This window comes from Mchenga conophoros, linkage group LG3 (assembly GCF_057382185.1).
Source record: "Mchenga conophoros isolate Kocher_MC1m ecotype Shallow Benthic linkage group LG3, M_conophoros_male_GT1.1, whole genome shotgun sequence".
Taxonomy (NCBI): Eukaryota; Metazoa; Chordata; class Actinopteri; order Cichliformes; family Cichlidae; genus Mchenga; species Mchenga conophoros.
In genome coordinates this window covers 10,197,671-10,210,030 of record NC_140528.1, presented here as the reverse complement: position 1 = coordinate 10,210,030, position 12,360 = coordinate 10,197,671, and the positions used below count along the sequence as shown (strand labels likewise).

Sequence of the window (12,360 nt, the reverse complement as noted above, 5' to 3'; positions counted from 1 at the left end):
TGACGTCTTTTATCTAGTGATTTAATTCTGTGTATTTATATGTGATGGTGTTCCTGCGTTCAGCCTCAGCTGATATCCACAGACGCTCCTATTGGCTGGTTTTAAAAACACATTTTTCCATTAAAGAGACTCTTTTAAAAACACGTCTGCCTGAAATTCACATTTCATTTATTTTGGGGGATTTTAACAGAGAGATAGAACTTTATGAATCCCTCATGTTTATCCTCCAGGAAATCCAGTTTGTAGCAGCAGAACACCGACAAACTTTTACACAGCACAGAATTAGGATATCAAATAAAGGGGAATAAGAGAATATGAATATAAGCATAAATATGTACATATATACACAGACCTCACACAGAGACAGCAGCTACACTGTGTGTGGATGTGATCCACAGTCACAGCTGTGGGTTTCAGTCAGTGTGTCTCTGACTTCATGGTCACATTTCAAAGCTTATTGGAGCCAGAAGATGTTCAAGTAAAAGATTTATTGCTGTACTCGTCTACCAGGATAACAGGAGGTTCATAAAGCTGTGTAATACTTCAGCTTTACATCATGCAGTAGTAGTTTATTAAACCCCCCAAAATATGACTATCCAGAGTTGGGACCAGGAAGCAGAGTTGCAGTCTTACACGCCTCTCTGCAGCTTCTCTCCTCCTGCTACCCCCCAAAAACCCGTCTCCATAGAGACTGTGTCAGCTCCCAAACAGACAAAAAACAAACTAAAAACCAGCAACAAACAACTTAAACATAAACAATCACAAAGAAAGAACAATACAGTATCCACATCTGAACCAAAGAGTAAAACAGTGAAATGTGGATTATTAAACATTAGGTCTCTCTCCTCCAAGTCTCTGTTAGTACATGTTAGTAAAAACATTTCTGCATTTTACCCATATTTTATTTTTAACTCAAAATCAAAGATTCCAGATTCTCCTACATGTTGGTTTTGAATCAGATAGGACGACAGATTTCAGGTGGCCCTGTGTCTTTCTCTATTACATTTGCCACTGTGTAACTCAAAGTTATTTAAGGACTAGTTTATTTCAATGGATGAGTTTACTGACTGACGCGCAGAAGAAATAGTTCTTTATGGAGCCTAGATGGTGTGAATGATGAGACCAAAGACTGCAATATCTTGTACCAAAAATATATTGAATAAATGGAGGAAAGGGGAAATGGAACAAAATAATTAACACAACACACAACATAAATGCCCACAATTAAATAATAAATCAATGCTGTGATCTTTCTGTGCAAAAGTCCTTTTTGGTCCTCTTCTTTTTAAAGTTCACTTTTAAGGTATTCCTCCTTAGAGTCCAGCTTCATACAAATGGGGAAATATGTCCGTAATCCAAAGACGGCTAAGTGGGGGAAAGAGGGGAAACAAAGAATGGTCCTACCGGCTCGCCACTTCAATATGAAGAAGATTAATTCAAAGGGAGGGAACAAAACCTGACCTGTAGGTCAGAAAAACGTCCATTAGCACATCAAGTTCGATTCAGTTTACCGGTAAACAAATATATTTTTCTGCAAGCCTATGTAACAATGCAAATCATCATCAACCAACGTACAACAGTTAAATTATTAATTATCTTGGCTACGTAGCTTAATCTATACATTCCAGTAGCGTTCGCTACAAACAATACAAAAACAACAATAAAGGAAAACAACTGTCTAACAGACAGCATAGCCGAATTCAAGGCAACACATAACAATAATCATTCAATCGCACTTTGTTTCAAAGTAAGCCCATTAAAATGCTTAAGTAAATAAAAGTGTTCAAAAACAGCGGTTTTTGAGCCGGAGTTCTGCTCGCGGTGGGAACGCCGCCGCACAAAGTCATTTTTTAATCGCGAAAACGATCGACTGGTTACTGACAACCAAAAGGTTGTTTTTGGTAGATATTAAAGATCATGGGTGGGCGGGGCAAATGGAGCAGTTTTCTACAGTCGAGTAAAATTCCAGGAAAGAGCTGGGTGTGGCTTTCCTTTAAATCACATGATCAACAGCTTTAAGATGGAGGCAACTCGCTCAGTGTTTCCTGTTTCATTCTTAGACTGTGGCGATGGTAAGTAGCAGCTTTTCACTTGTTACCTGGCATCTTTTCAGCCACCAATGATAGTCATTGTATGTTATCAACATTTCACTAACTATGTTTGCTCTCATGTTTAAAATAGGCCGACCAAGAGCAAAATAGGTATGTCTGCAGACTCTGCTGTAGCCAAAGTTATCAGATCTCCTGTGTTTTTAAATCCCTAACTGCTCGATCATTATCATTTTAGAAGACAACAATTTCTCAAAGGAGGTTCAAAACTAATGCCTACAAGATTACCAAGAGGATGGTTCGGGGCTCTTACATGACTCCGGGAAGTCAACACTTGGTGGATGAGGTGTGTTACCTTTGACACTTTTAAGACAGTCCTGTTTATCACTACTAACAATAAGCAAATATGTTTTCACTCAACAGATCCTTCACAGCATGTTGTTTCTGGGCAAAATCAACAACATCCCCTTTTCTCCAGAAGAAATCTTCCCTAATCCTTTTGTTTTGGGTTCTTTAATGAGAAGATATCCCAGGCCTTTAAAGTTGTATTCGACTCAGCTTCCCAGGCGAAGTCCCTTCTCCTGTGTGCTCGACATGGTAAGATAACTCTTCTCACATTGTCAGTCAATCTGACAAACTTCCAGTTTTTAGGAAAGTATAATGCAAAGTGCTTTTTTACTGAGAAATCCAAAGAAAATCCATACTGTACCTTATACTTCAACATATGCTTCTAGCTATACTTCTCCACCAAACACAGAGACTGCAGGAGAGCTGGAGACTTGCTTCAGAATTTGTTAGTTCTAAATAATGTCTAACAGACTCATTATTGGAGATGCTTACAGTCTTCAAGGCGTATATGATGCTGTCACTGTGTAGCTGCTGGATCTGTTAAGCTCAAAGACTCTAAATTCAGCGTGTTTTGACAGCCCGGCATAGCAAAATAGAAAAAAAAAGGTCAATTAGCAAATTTAATTATAAATTAGTGAGAACAAAGATGGATTTTTGCTTATTGATTTAAAATTAAATAGATTTTTGTGACTTGTTTCACCCCCTATCTTAAAATGTCTAAACCAAAAGCATCCAATGGTCCTGCATAGTTAAATAAGTCAAGCAGCGAAACAAACATGTTGATCAACTTTCTATGAAAAACAACTATATAATCAGGTGCAACACTTTGACCAGATCTGTAACTGTTTTCAGATCGTCCTGCAAAATAACTCAGAGAATGAAGAGCAAATAAAGCAGAGTCTGCAAGATCTCCTCACAGACTTGGACTTAGAAGAGAATAATAAAAAAACAGCTTTCGTCTCGTCCACCATCTGCATTTCTCAAAAATCCCAAACCAACAAATCAGAAAGGTACTGCGGAGTCTCCATGTCCACCAAAGGTCCTAACGCTGGCAAAATTATGATTGCTGCCTCCTGTCTTAGCAAATGGCATAAATATGTATCTGGTGCGGTGATGACCTATTATCCAAACACAGTCCAGAAAGATTACTTTGATGGAACAATTGAAGTACCTGGAAATATCAGGTGTGAGGCTTTTTGTCTCCGTGATGGTGCCAGAATGAAGCCTTGCAGATCATGTAAGAATTTGTTTGGCTTGAACACAGAAGACCTCAGAGAGTGGCCATATGGTAACTGTGCTGAAGCTGAGAGCCTGAGCAATTTGCTTGAAAATGAGAGAGAAGTTGAAACACATGTGGATGAATACTCAGCTGAAAAGGACAACAGGCAGAGAGCTGAGGATGAGGTTGGTAAGGTTCTTAGAACTGTGTTGCAAAGGATTCGGTTTAACTGGACAGGTGAATTTTACAACCCAGAACAAGAGTGAGATTTCATGAAATCATTTGCATTCATCATTCTGATAAATCAAAGATTCTCTGCTCTGACAGCATCTGTGTGGATTTTCTGTAATCACAGAGACGTGTATAAGCATGTTTACTTTCCATCTCCATGTAATTGTCACATTTAATAATTAAAACTGGCTTCTATGGGTTTTTGTTTGTTTGCTTACATATCTAGTGTTTAATGCAATATGAAGCATTATCAGACAGCATTTATTGGGAAGAATCCCATATTTATACTGGTCTGTACCCAGGGTACACAGAAAATAAAAACACATGTTTTCTTATTATGATCCCAACTATAATTTACTTAAGCAAAAGCACTACATGTGTAGTTATAATATTTATAGCAGTTACTGTTGAGCTTTAAATTTATCATCTTAAATGTTTATATGCTGATTATATTGCTTTATATAAGAAAGGCCTAACTCTGAGTACACTCTGTGCCAAAAAGTGCTGACAGGAAACTGCATGCTTTTGCAGAAACGTGCTTTTGCAGCTAGAAAGTGAAGCTGATATATATCAGTTTTAATTAGTTTTTACCAACTGCTTGCTAGGGCAATCCCACGAGTTTGGTGTTTTTGTATTGAACATGATTCCAAGTGCTTTCTATAACACATAGCAGAGGTGCCACAACAAAGACTGAGAAGAGGACAGGAAGAGACAGTGAAAGAGATGCACTCCTTCGCCATTCATGTTAAAGCGTTGCATAGCTTTAATTTTAGAGAGTGTTGCATAACTTTAGTCATTTTTCTACCACAGGTGAAGCCAAGAATTGTGAAGCTCTCTTTTGGCCAAATACCAGAATCTGTAAGAAGAAGAAGAAACAAACAATCAAATAGGTCATTATTAAGAGGACAACAATCTCTTGATGATTATCCACAGTGTCTTTGATAACTCTGAGATACAAACTGTCAAGGATATACACATCCCAGCAAACAATAGCTGTGTTTGACTAAAGCGATTAATAACAAGGACAGAGCTACAATCACTACAGTCAAACATAAAGGGCTTAATCCTGAATCCAAGTCTGAGCTGTGATGCCGTTGGTGCTGAAAGCTGCTCAGATCCTGAAGCTGCACGTTTTGTCTCTCTCTAACCAAACCAGCAGCAAAAGAAGACACATTTCGCTTGACATAAACATTGTCATGAATTCCCTCTTACTTTTGCTGGTTTGCTTCCACCACCATTAAAACACACACAGAAAAACAACACAGCACAGCTCTCTGCCTCTCTCAGTGTACTTTAAGAACACCGTTTCCCATCTCAAATCTCTGTTTTTGGCATTATTCGCTTGCTTGTTATGAAGCAGTCTACCGTTGCTTACAGCCATTTTTTTTAATGACTTCCGACAAGACAGCCTCATTTCTGCTGTTCAATACCAAATTTTATTTATTTTTTTCAAATTAAGTGAAACTGCAAAATGCTCTGCTGTGTCTCTATTAAAACCTCTTATTAAAACCTCTGAATCACTTCAGCAGCATCAGCCAATGTACATTTGTTGAGTCGTGGTTCTCGTCTGCTTTTGTTCTACTGCAGAATAATATTTTTAAGGTTATCTACTGTAAAAAGCTAGGCCAGGAAAATCTGCTTCATGGTTTTGTGTTTTATCCTCAGTTACTTTGACACAAAAGCATCTGCTGTGATGCTCACACCTCTGATGAAGTTTCACAAGTGTCAGTACTGATAAATGATCAGAATTATAATGTTTCTGACTCTCTGAGTAAGAATTAAATGGAATCTAATTGGGACCTTGTGAATTGGAATTGAACAGGTTCTAGAAATCAGTGATGATACTCAGCTCCAATACCCACCTATGATATGAGGCTTACGAACGCTGACTGGGTTTCATTTACCAGCTTTATGTTCTTCCTGCAGTTTCCTCCCCACATCACTCATCTTAACTTTTTTCCAGTCCTCCTCAGTCTAAACAGAACACACAACAATACAAAGAAAAGCTCAGGTGATTGATCTCTAACACTAGGCATCCCCAGTCTTATTCTTAGCAGTCTAACTTCTCACCATATCTTTGAAGGCCTCTCCATTGTAGTAGCGCTTGGATGCTGGATACTCTATCGTTTTGTCACATAGTTCCAGGAAACTGGAAGCCACCAGATGCAGCTCCTCTCCGTCATAGCCGTACAGCTTTTTGTCCTCACGCGTCATCAGCACAAGCTCGTCACATGGACATGAGGTGCCCTTTACCACACCAATAACCTGCATTTTTACAATCTCGGGAAGGTAGAATTTTCCCCAGGCGTTAACTTCATCATCATCCCCGTTGTATTTGGTGTTCTCAAGCTCTTCTATCCACAGGTCAGCACCACTTGGCTTCTTCAGGTGAACGCACATGCTTTTGTTTTTGGAAACAAAATCTTTCACCCATTTCAGGTACTTTTCACCTGGAAAGAAGCAGACAAGGAAATATGGATGAATGTAGAAGTGTTGGAAAAGACAAATAGCAAGGTTATCCTACAGCAGTTTGTGAAAATGTTGTATCTTGAAATAAGCAGGCAAAATGAGGATCTCACTTATCTCATATGTTCTGATACCGACTTTCTTCAGTTAAAGGACAAAAAAAGGGCACACTGGAGGCTGACAGAGTGTGCAATGGTGGGAATCATTTTGCAGAACTCACTAAAGTTTGTTTCTCCTGGAACAAGCTTTTTACACTTCGGCAAATGAAAATACTGTGTTAAACTAAAAAAGAGCACCAGACCAAGGTCTACAGTACTAACAGAAAAGCATGCCGTTACCTGTTGCCTGTCGACACAGCTGCTGATCTTCCTCACCAAAAAAATGAGGATCCCTGAAAGGAATAGAAAGGTTATGTTAAAATGAATGACTGTCACGGTGATCATGGGAAGCTCCGAAATATCACAACAATAGCTACGAAATCACAAAATGCAGTGTGATGTCTGTAAGCACCAAACATGACATCTCTGCAAATTCATCTTGAAATATGTAGGTACCTCACACGTACAGCTGCAGCCATCTCAGCCATTTATCACTGTGGCTGCCAAGTGGCTGCCACTTCACAAGCGCATGGCACAACATAGAAGAGCCACCTCCACAGGACAAGACTCAGCAGTCCATCTGCATCTTAAGGATAAAGGACACTCTTTGAGGATGCTAATGTTCACATTTTGGACAGAGGACAGATGGTTTGAAAGAGGAGTGAAAGAAGCATCTATGTCCACTGTGAGCGACCATCTTTGAACAGAGGCGGGGTTTACGACACCAACTCTCTGCCATCTATAATCCAGTTTTGAGATCCCTTCCCAGACGCCTTAATGCCCACTCACATCCTGGGCCATCTGACCTCAGGAATTCGCATGATAAGGTGGGGCCAGGTTTCACAATGAACTCACCCGAAACTCTGGCTGATTGGGACCCACACCCAGTTTCACACCTTGGCTCAGGTGATTAGAGGATCATCAGGGGGTCCTTTTGTCCCTCTGTGGGGGGAAACTCCCACTAGGCTTATATCTGGGACTCTCCACCATTTGACCTTAGAACTGAAGAAGCTTCTCGGATGAGAGGTGAAACGTCTTCAAGTAACTTAAAGAAGTCCAGACGCTTTTCTTTGCAAGCTCCTTTGACTACGATGACCTGGATGACTGAGAACCTTCACAGACATAAGGTGAATGTGACAAACAAAGCGCCTTCTTGTTCTCTGTGATAATGTAAAGTTATTAATGAAAAAACAAACGAGTAAAAAACGGACTGGAAACATGTCTTCAATCAAAACTCGACAAAAACAAAGAAACAGCCTCACTTCTCTGCGACGCTCCCTAAAAATGACGTTACGTGTTACGTACCAGAGATTTCTATACAGCCCTTTATCAAGCCGAGAGAAAGTGACGCAAAACCCTCCAACTAATAACGACTAGCAGAGAGGCTCAGCTGAGTGTAGTTACCTGGTTTGCAGACGCATACAGACGTTTCCTGTCCTCTCGGACGCAGCTGTGATAGAACATGTGGTGCATTACCGCCACCAACTGGCTTGGAGTGAGGACCGGAAATCGCTCATGCCAAATCAAAAAAAAAAAAACCATAAAGAAAGATTAAGTGAAGAGATAAATGAATACATTAAATCAAGAAGAAAAAAACCCACCACCGGACATATACATCCTCATATCCTTCTGTACAAATGAGTTTGTTTTAGAAACTGAAAAAAGCCACAAAACCTTCACATCTAGAAATCCTTTGCAGTAAAACTTGTTTTTTGGCAGGTTCCACAGGTTTTGAATCAGTTTTCTTCTTTATTCCTGATAATTTTGACAATGAAAAAGAACATGTTCTATAGGGCTTTGGAGTTGACGTCACGCCGCAATGCATTGTGGGAGCGCGGCACCATTTTCGAGGTCTACGAATCAAAACAAACACACTGTGTTGGAACGACGATTACAAGATGCTTAAAAGCAGCTCAAAAGAGAACGGACTGTATAGAGACCGATTGCATCCAGAGGCGAAGCGGCAGTACTTGCAGAAAATAGCGTGCAGTGGAAATGTGGACCCGTATGAAATACGGCCGTGGAGTAGAAACCCTGAAGACGTAGCCTGATATATTTTCGTACCTTATCTGTGGAGTCAGCGCGTACAAGTCGTCATTCAAACAAAGGTAAGTCAGCTCGAGTACTGCGTGTGAAATGCGTTTGATTTCCCTGCAAACATTCACATTAGTGCAGCATAAATTCATTCATGAGGGGAAATTACAGTGAGAACATGTGGAGGCTGTTAGAGGGAGAAGATAGTGAGTTCAGTGCAGGGCTGTGCAGAGAGGTTTAAAGGGGCGGGTGCTCAAAGTTAAAAAGGGGCACATTGAACCAGGCTGAATAACAACAACACACATTCATCAAGAATCTAATATGGGAAGGGCAGGGCTGTGTTGGTCTGAGACTGTAGACATTAAAAAGTCCACAGGAGAGATGGTAGCTGATTAAACAAGTGTCATGAGATAATAACAAAATGCAAAGATTGGTGACAGCGCTTGGAACCATAAGGCAACAAAAAACTATGTATGTAAAAAAAAAAAATATATATATATATATATTTTTTTTTTTTTTATATATACACACACATACATACAGTGGGGCAAAAAAGTATTTAGTCAGCCACCGATTGTGCAAGTTCCCCCACCTAAAATGATGACAGAGGTCAGTAATTTGCACCAGAGGTACACTTCAACTGTGAGAGACAGAATGTGAAAAAAAAAATCCATGAATCCACATGGTAGGATTTGTAAAGAATTTATCCGTAAATCAGGGTGGCAAATAAGTATTTGGTCACCTCAAACATGGAAAATCTCTGGCTCTCACAGACCTGTAACATCTTCTGTAAGAAGCTTTTCTGTCCCCCACTCGTTACCTGTATGAATGGCACCTGTTTGAACTCATCATCTGTATAAAAGACACCTGTCCACAGCCTCAAACAGTCAGACTCCAAACTCCGCCATGGCCAAGACCAAAGAGCTCTCGAAGGACACCAGGAAAAGTATTGTAGACCTGCACCAGACTGGGAAGAGTGAATCTACAATAGGCAAGCAGCTTGGTGTGAAGAAATCAACTGTGGGAGCAATCATCAGAAAATGGAAGACATACAAGACCACTGATAATCTCCCTCGATCTGGGGCTCCACGCAAGATCTCATCCCGTGGGGTCAAAATGATCATGAGAACGGTGAGCAAAGATCCCAGAACCACACGGGGGGACCTGGTGAATGACCTGCAGAGAGCTGGGACCAAAGTAACAAAGGTCACCATCAGTAACACACTACAACGGCAGGGAATCAAATCCCGCAGTGCCAGACGTGTTCCGCTGCTGAAGCCAGTGCATGTCCAGGCCCGTCTGAAGTTTGCCAGAGAGCACATGGATGATACAGCAGAGGATTGGGAGAATGTCATGTGGTCAGATGAAACCAAAGTAGAACTTTTTGGTATAAACTCAACTCGTCGTGTTTGGAGGACGAAGAATACTGAGTTGCATCCCAAGAACACCATACCTACTGTGAAGCATGGGGGTGGAAACATCATGCTATGGGGCTGTTTTTCTGCCAAGGGGACAGGACGACTGATCCGTGTTAAGGACAGAATGAATGGGGCCATGTATCATGAGATTTTGAGCCAAAACCTCCTTCCATCAGTGAGAACTTTGAAGATGAAACGAGGCTGGGTCTTCCAACATGACAATGATCCAAAACACACCGCCCGGGCAACAAAGGAGTGGCTCCGTAAGAAGCATTTGAAAGTCCTGGAGTGGCCTAGCCAGTCTCCAGACCTCAACCCCATAGAAAATCTGTGGCGGGAGTTGAAAGTCCGTGTTGCTCGGCAACAGCCCCAAAACATCACTGCTCTCGAGAAGATCTGCATGGAGGAATGGGCCAAAATACCAGCTACTGTGTGTGCAAACCTGGTAAAGACCTATAGTAAACGTTTGACCTCTGTTATTGCCAACAAAGGTTATGTTACAAAGTATTGAGTTGTATTTTTGTTATTGACCAAATACTTATTTTCCACCCTGATTTACCAATAAATTCTTTACAAATCCTACCATGTGAATTCATGGATTTTTTTTCACATTCTGTCTCTCACAGTTGACGTGTACCTCTGGTGCAAATTACTGACCTCTGTGCAAGTTCCCCCACCTAAAATGATGACAATCGGTGGCTGACTAAATACTTTTTTGCCCCACTGTATATATCAGCAATCAATCAGAAAATCATTGGTTCATATTACAATTAAATATGAACAGGCTCCTTAGATGTAAGCAGTTCAGATCTGATGTCATTTACATTCTTCACACAGCACATTCGTCCAGGCTGACAGGTAAACATAGAACTAATCTCAGGTAACATGACTCATAGTAGAGATCCAGTAAGAAAGATTGCAGGCTCTAATATTATTACCACACAATCCAAGGACACACCAACAGCTCAGATTTGTAGAACTATTTAAACAAATGTCTTCTGAATATTCAATTCAGGTTCACAGTGGGGGGGGGGGGGGGGTTCGTGGAATTTTTTAAATAAAGTCTGCAACACAGAAAGAGCTGTGATCAAGCTATTTATTACTGCGCCAACACACATCAAACATCACAGTTCAGTCATGTCAGCGCTGCCACAGAAGTCGTGCTCCTCCTCCTTTACGCCTTCCAAGGAAGAGGGAGGAAGTTACAAACTGATCCTACCACACTTCACGTGTCTCGCTATGAAACCTAACGCATCAATGGTTGTGCTGTTTTGTGCTCTTGGCCTTATCAGCACCTGTAAAGGGAGTTGTTTTCTCAAACTGCTGAAGTAAGTTCATCTAGTTTTAGCAACTTTCACTGAACAGTAACAGTGTCACAACTAAGCATATGCATAAGCACTTAAACACTTTAAATGAGAATAACAGAACATTTCTATTACAGAGGCTGGAACCTGTCCCAGTAGTAGGTAGAGCACACCTGGACAGGTCACCAGTCTGTCAGAGGACTAACACAGAGACAGACATCAGAGTAACAAATCTATTTAAAATTAATGTAAGTTTGCTGCAGCTGTATGTATGAACATGTGTTTCTGTGCTCACAGTCCACCTCTCAGGAACCTGCAGTTCACTTTTAGTCTACTTTAAACAGACCTCACAAAAGGCTGATGTGGCTGGATCAGTAGTCTGATTTGAGTACGATACCTTTGGCCAGGGATTCATCTGGTGCATCGCTTCACTGCAGTCTTACGTATTTTCCCCACACCTGAATAAAAAAATACTGATATATACAAATAACAGCTTCAGCTGATGCAGCCTGACTCAATCCTAGATGTTCAGCACACAGAGACACAGAGGTGCCGTTTAAAGTTTAGTGTTAACCTGAGTCACTGATCATTTGCAGTATTACAGAGTCTGGCAGTCTTTGCATGATGTCCACGTCACTGTAAGTTTCTAGCTGACTTCACTGCAATTTCAATTTCAATTTCTGCTGTTCACAAACGCTGTCCATCTAATCTGACTGAGCTGGAGCTGTTTTGCAAAGAAGAATGGGCAAAGATTTCAGTCTGTAGATGTGCAAAGCTGGCAGAGACAGACCCTAAAAGACTGGCAGCTGGAACTGCAGCAAAAGCTGGTTCTACAAAGTGTTGACTCAGGGGGCTGAATAATTACGCACACCCCACTTTGCAGTTATTTATTTGTAAAAAATGTTTGGAATCATGTATGATTTTCGTTCCACTTCTCACGTGTGCACCACTTTGTGTTGGTCTTTCACCTGGAAGTCCAATAACATTGATTCATGTTTGTGGCTGTAATGTGACAAAATGTGGGAAAGTTCAAGGGGGCCGAATACTTTTGAAAGCCACTGTATATGTAGACACAGGACTACAAGTAGAAGATCAGACATGAAAGTGGAGATAACACAGAAGACCTGCAGCAAAGGTCAGAGGTCAGACTGGGCCCCTGGATTCAACAATGAGCCAATGATCATCAAGCAGTGA

The 12,360-nt window shown here is 40.8% G+C and overlaps 2 protein-coding genes across 2 annotated transcripts in view; one reads left to right on the top strand and one right to left on the bottom strand.

The window, feature by feature from the left end:
* Positions 1-1,917: 1,917 nt before the first annotated feature.
* On the top strand, positions 1,918-4,046 carry LOC146577217 (uncharacterized). The gene is made up of 4 exons (XM_085267637.1): positions 1,918-1,980; positions 2,287-2,394; positions 2,472-2,645; positions 3,249-4,046. Exons 1-4 carry the CDS (start codon positions 1,918-1,920, stop codon positions 3,879-3,881), a joined length of 978 nt encoding a protein of 325 aa, XP_085123763.1. The 3' UTR covers positions 3,882-4,046.
* A 1,696-nt stretch (positions 4,047-5,742) lies between these two features.
* The window catches only part of LOC146577216 (protein NLRC3-like), a 37,399-nt gene continuing 30,781 nt past the window's right edge, over positions 5,743-12,360 (bottom strand). Inside the window, exons 8-10 of the mRNA XM_085267636.1 lie at positions 6,651-6,703; positions 5,917-6,296; positions 5,743-5,820 (exon numbers count right to left, since the gene is read on the bottom strand). Of these exons, the coding sequence (XP_085123762.1) occupies positions 5,743-5,820; positions 5,917-6,296; positions 6,651-6,703 (511 nt within the window). The remainder of the gene's footprint in view (positions 5,821-5,916; positions 6,297-6,650; positions 6,704-12,360) is intronic.

Bases quoted from the DNA above. Each gene is read 5' to 3' on its own strand.
- LOC146577217 (XM_085267637.1), top strand. From the start codon at position 1,918: ATGGGTGGGCGGGGCAAATGGAGCAGTTTTCTACAGTCGAGTAAAATT. The intron at 2,395-2,471 runs GTGTGTTACCTT...TTCACTCAACAG, and splicing joins GTCAACACTTGGTGGATGAG to ATCCTTCACAGCATGTTGTT. The intron at 2,646-3,248 runs GTAAGATAACTC...AACTGTTTTCAG, and splicing joins TCTCCTGTGTGCTCGACATG to ATCGTCCTGCAAAATAACTC.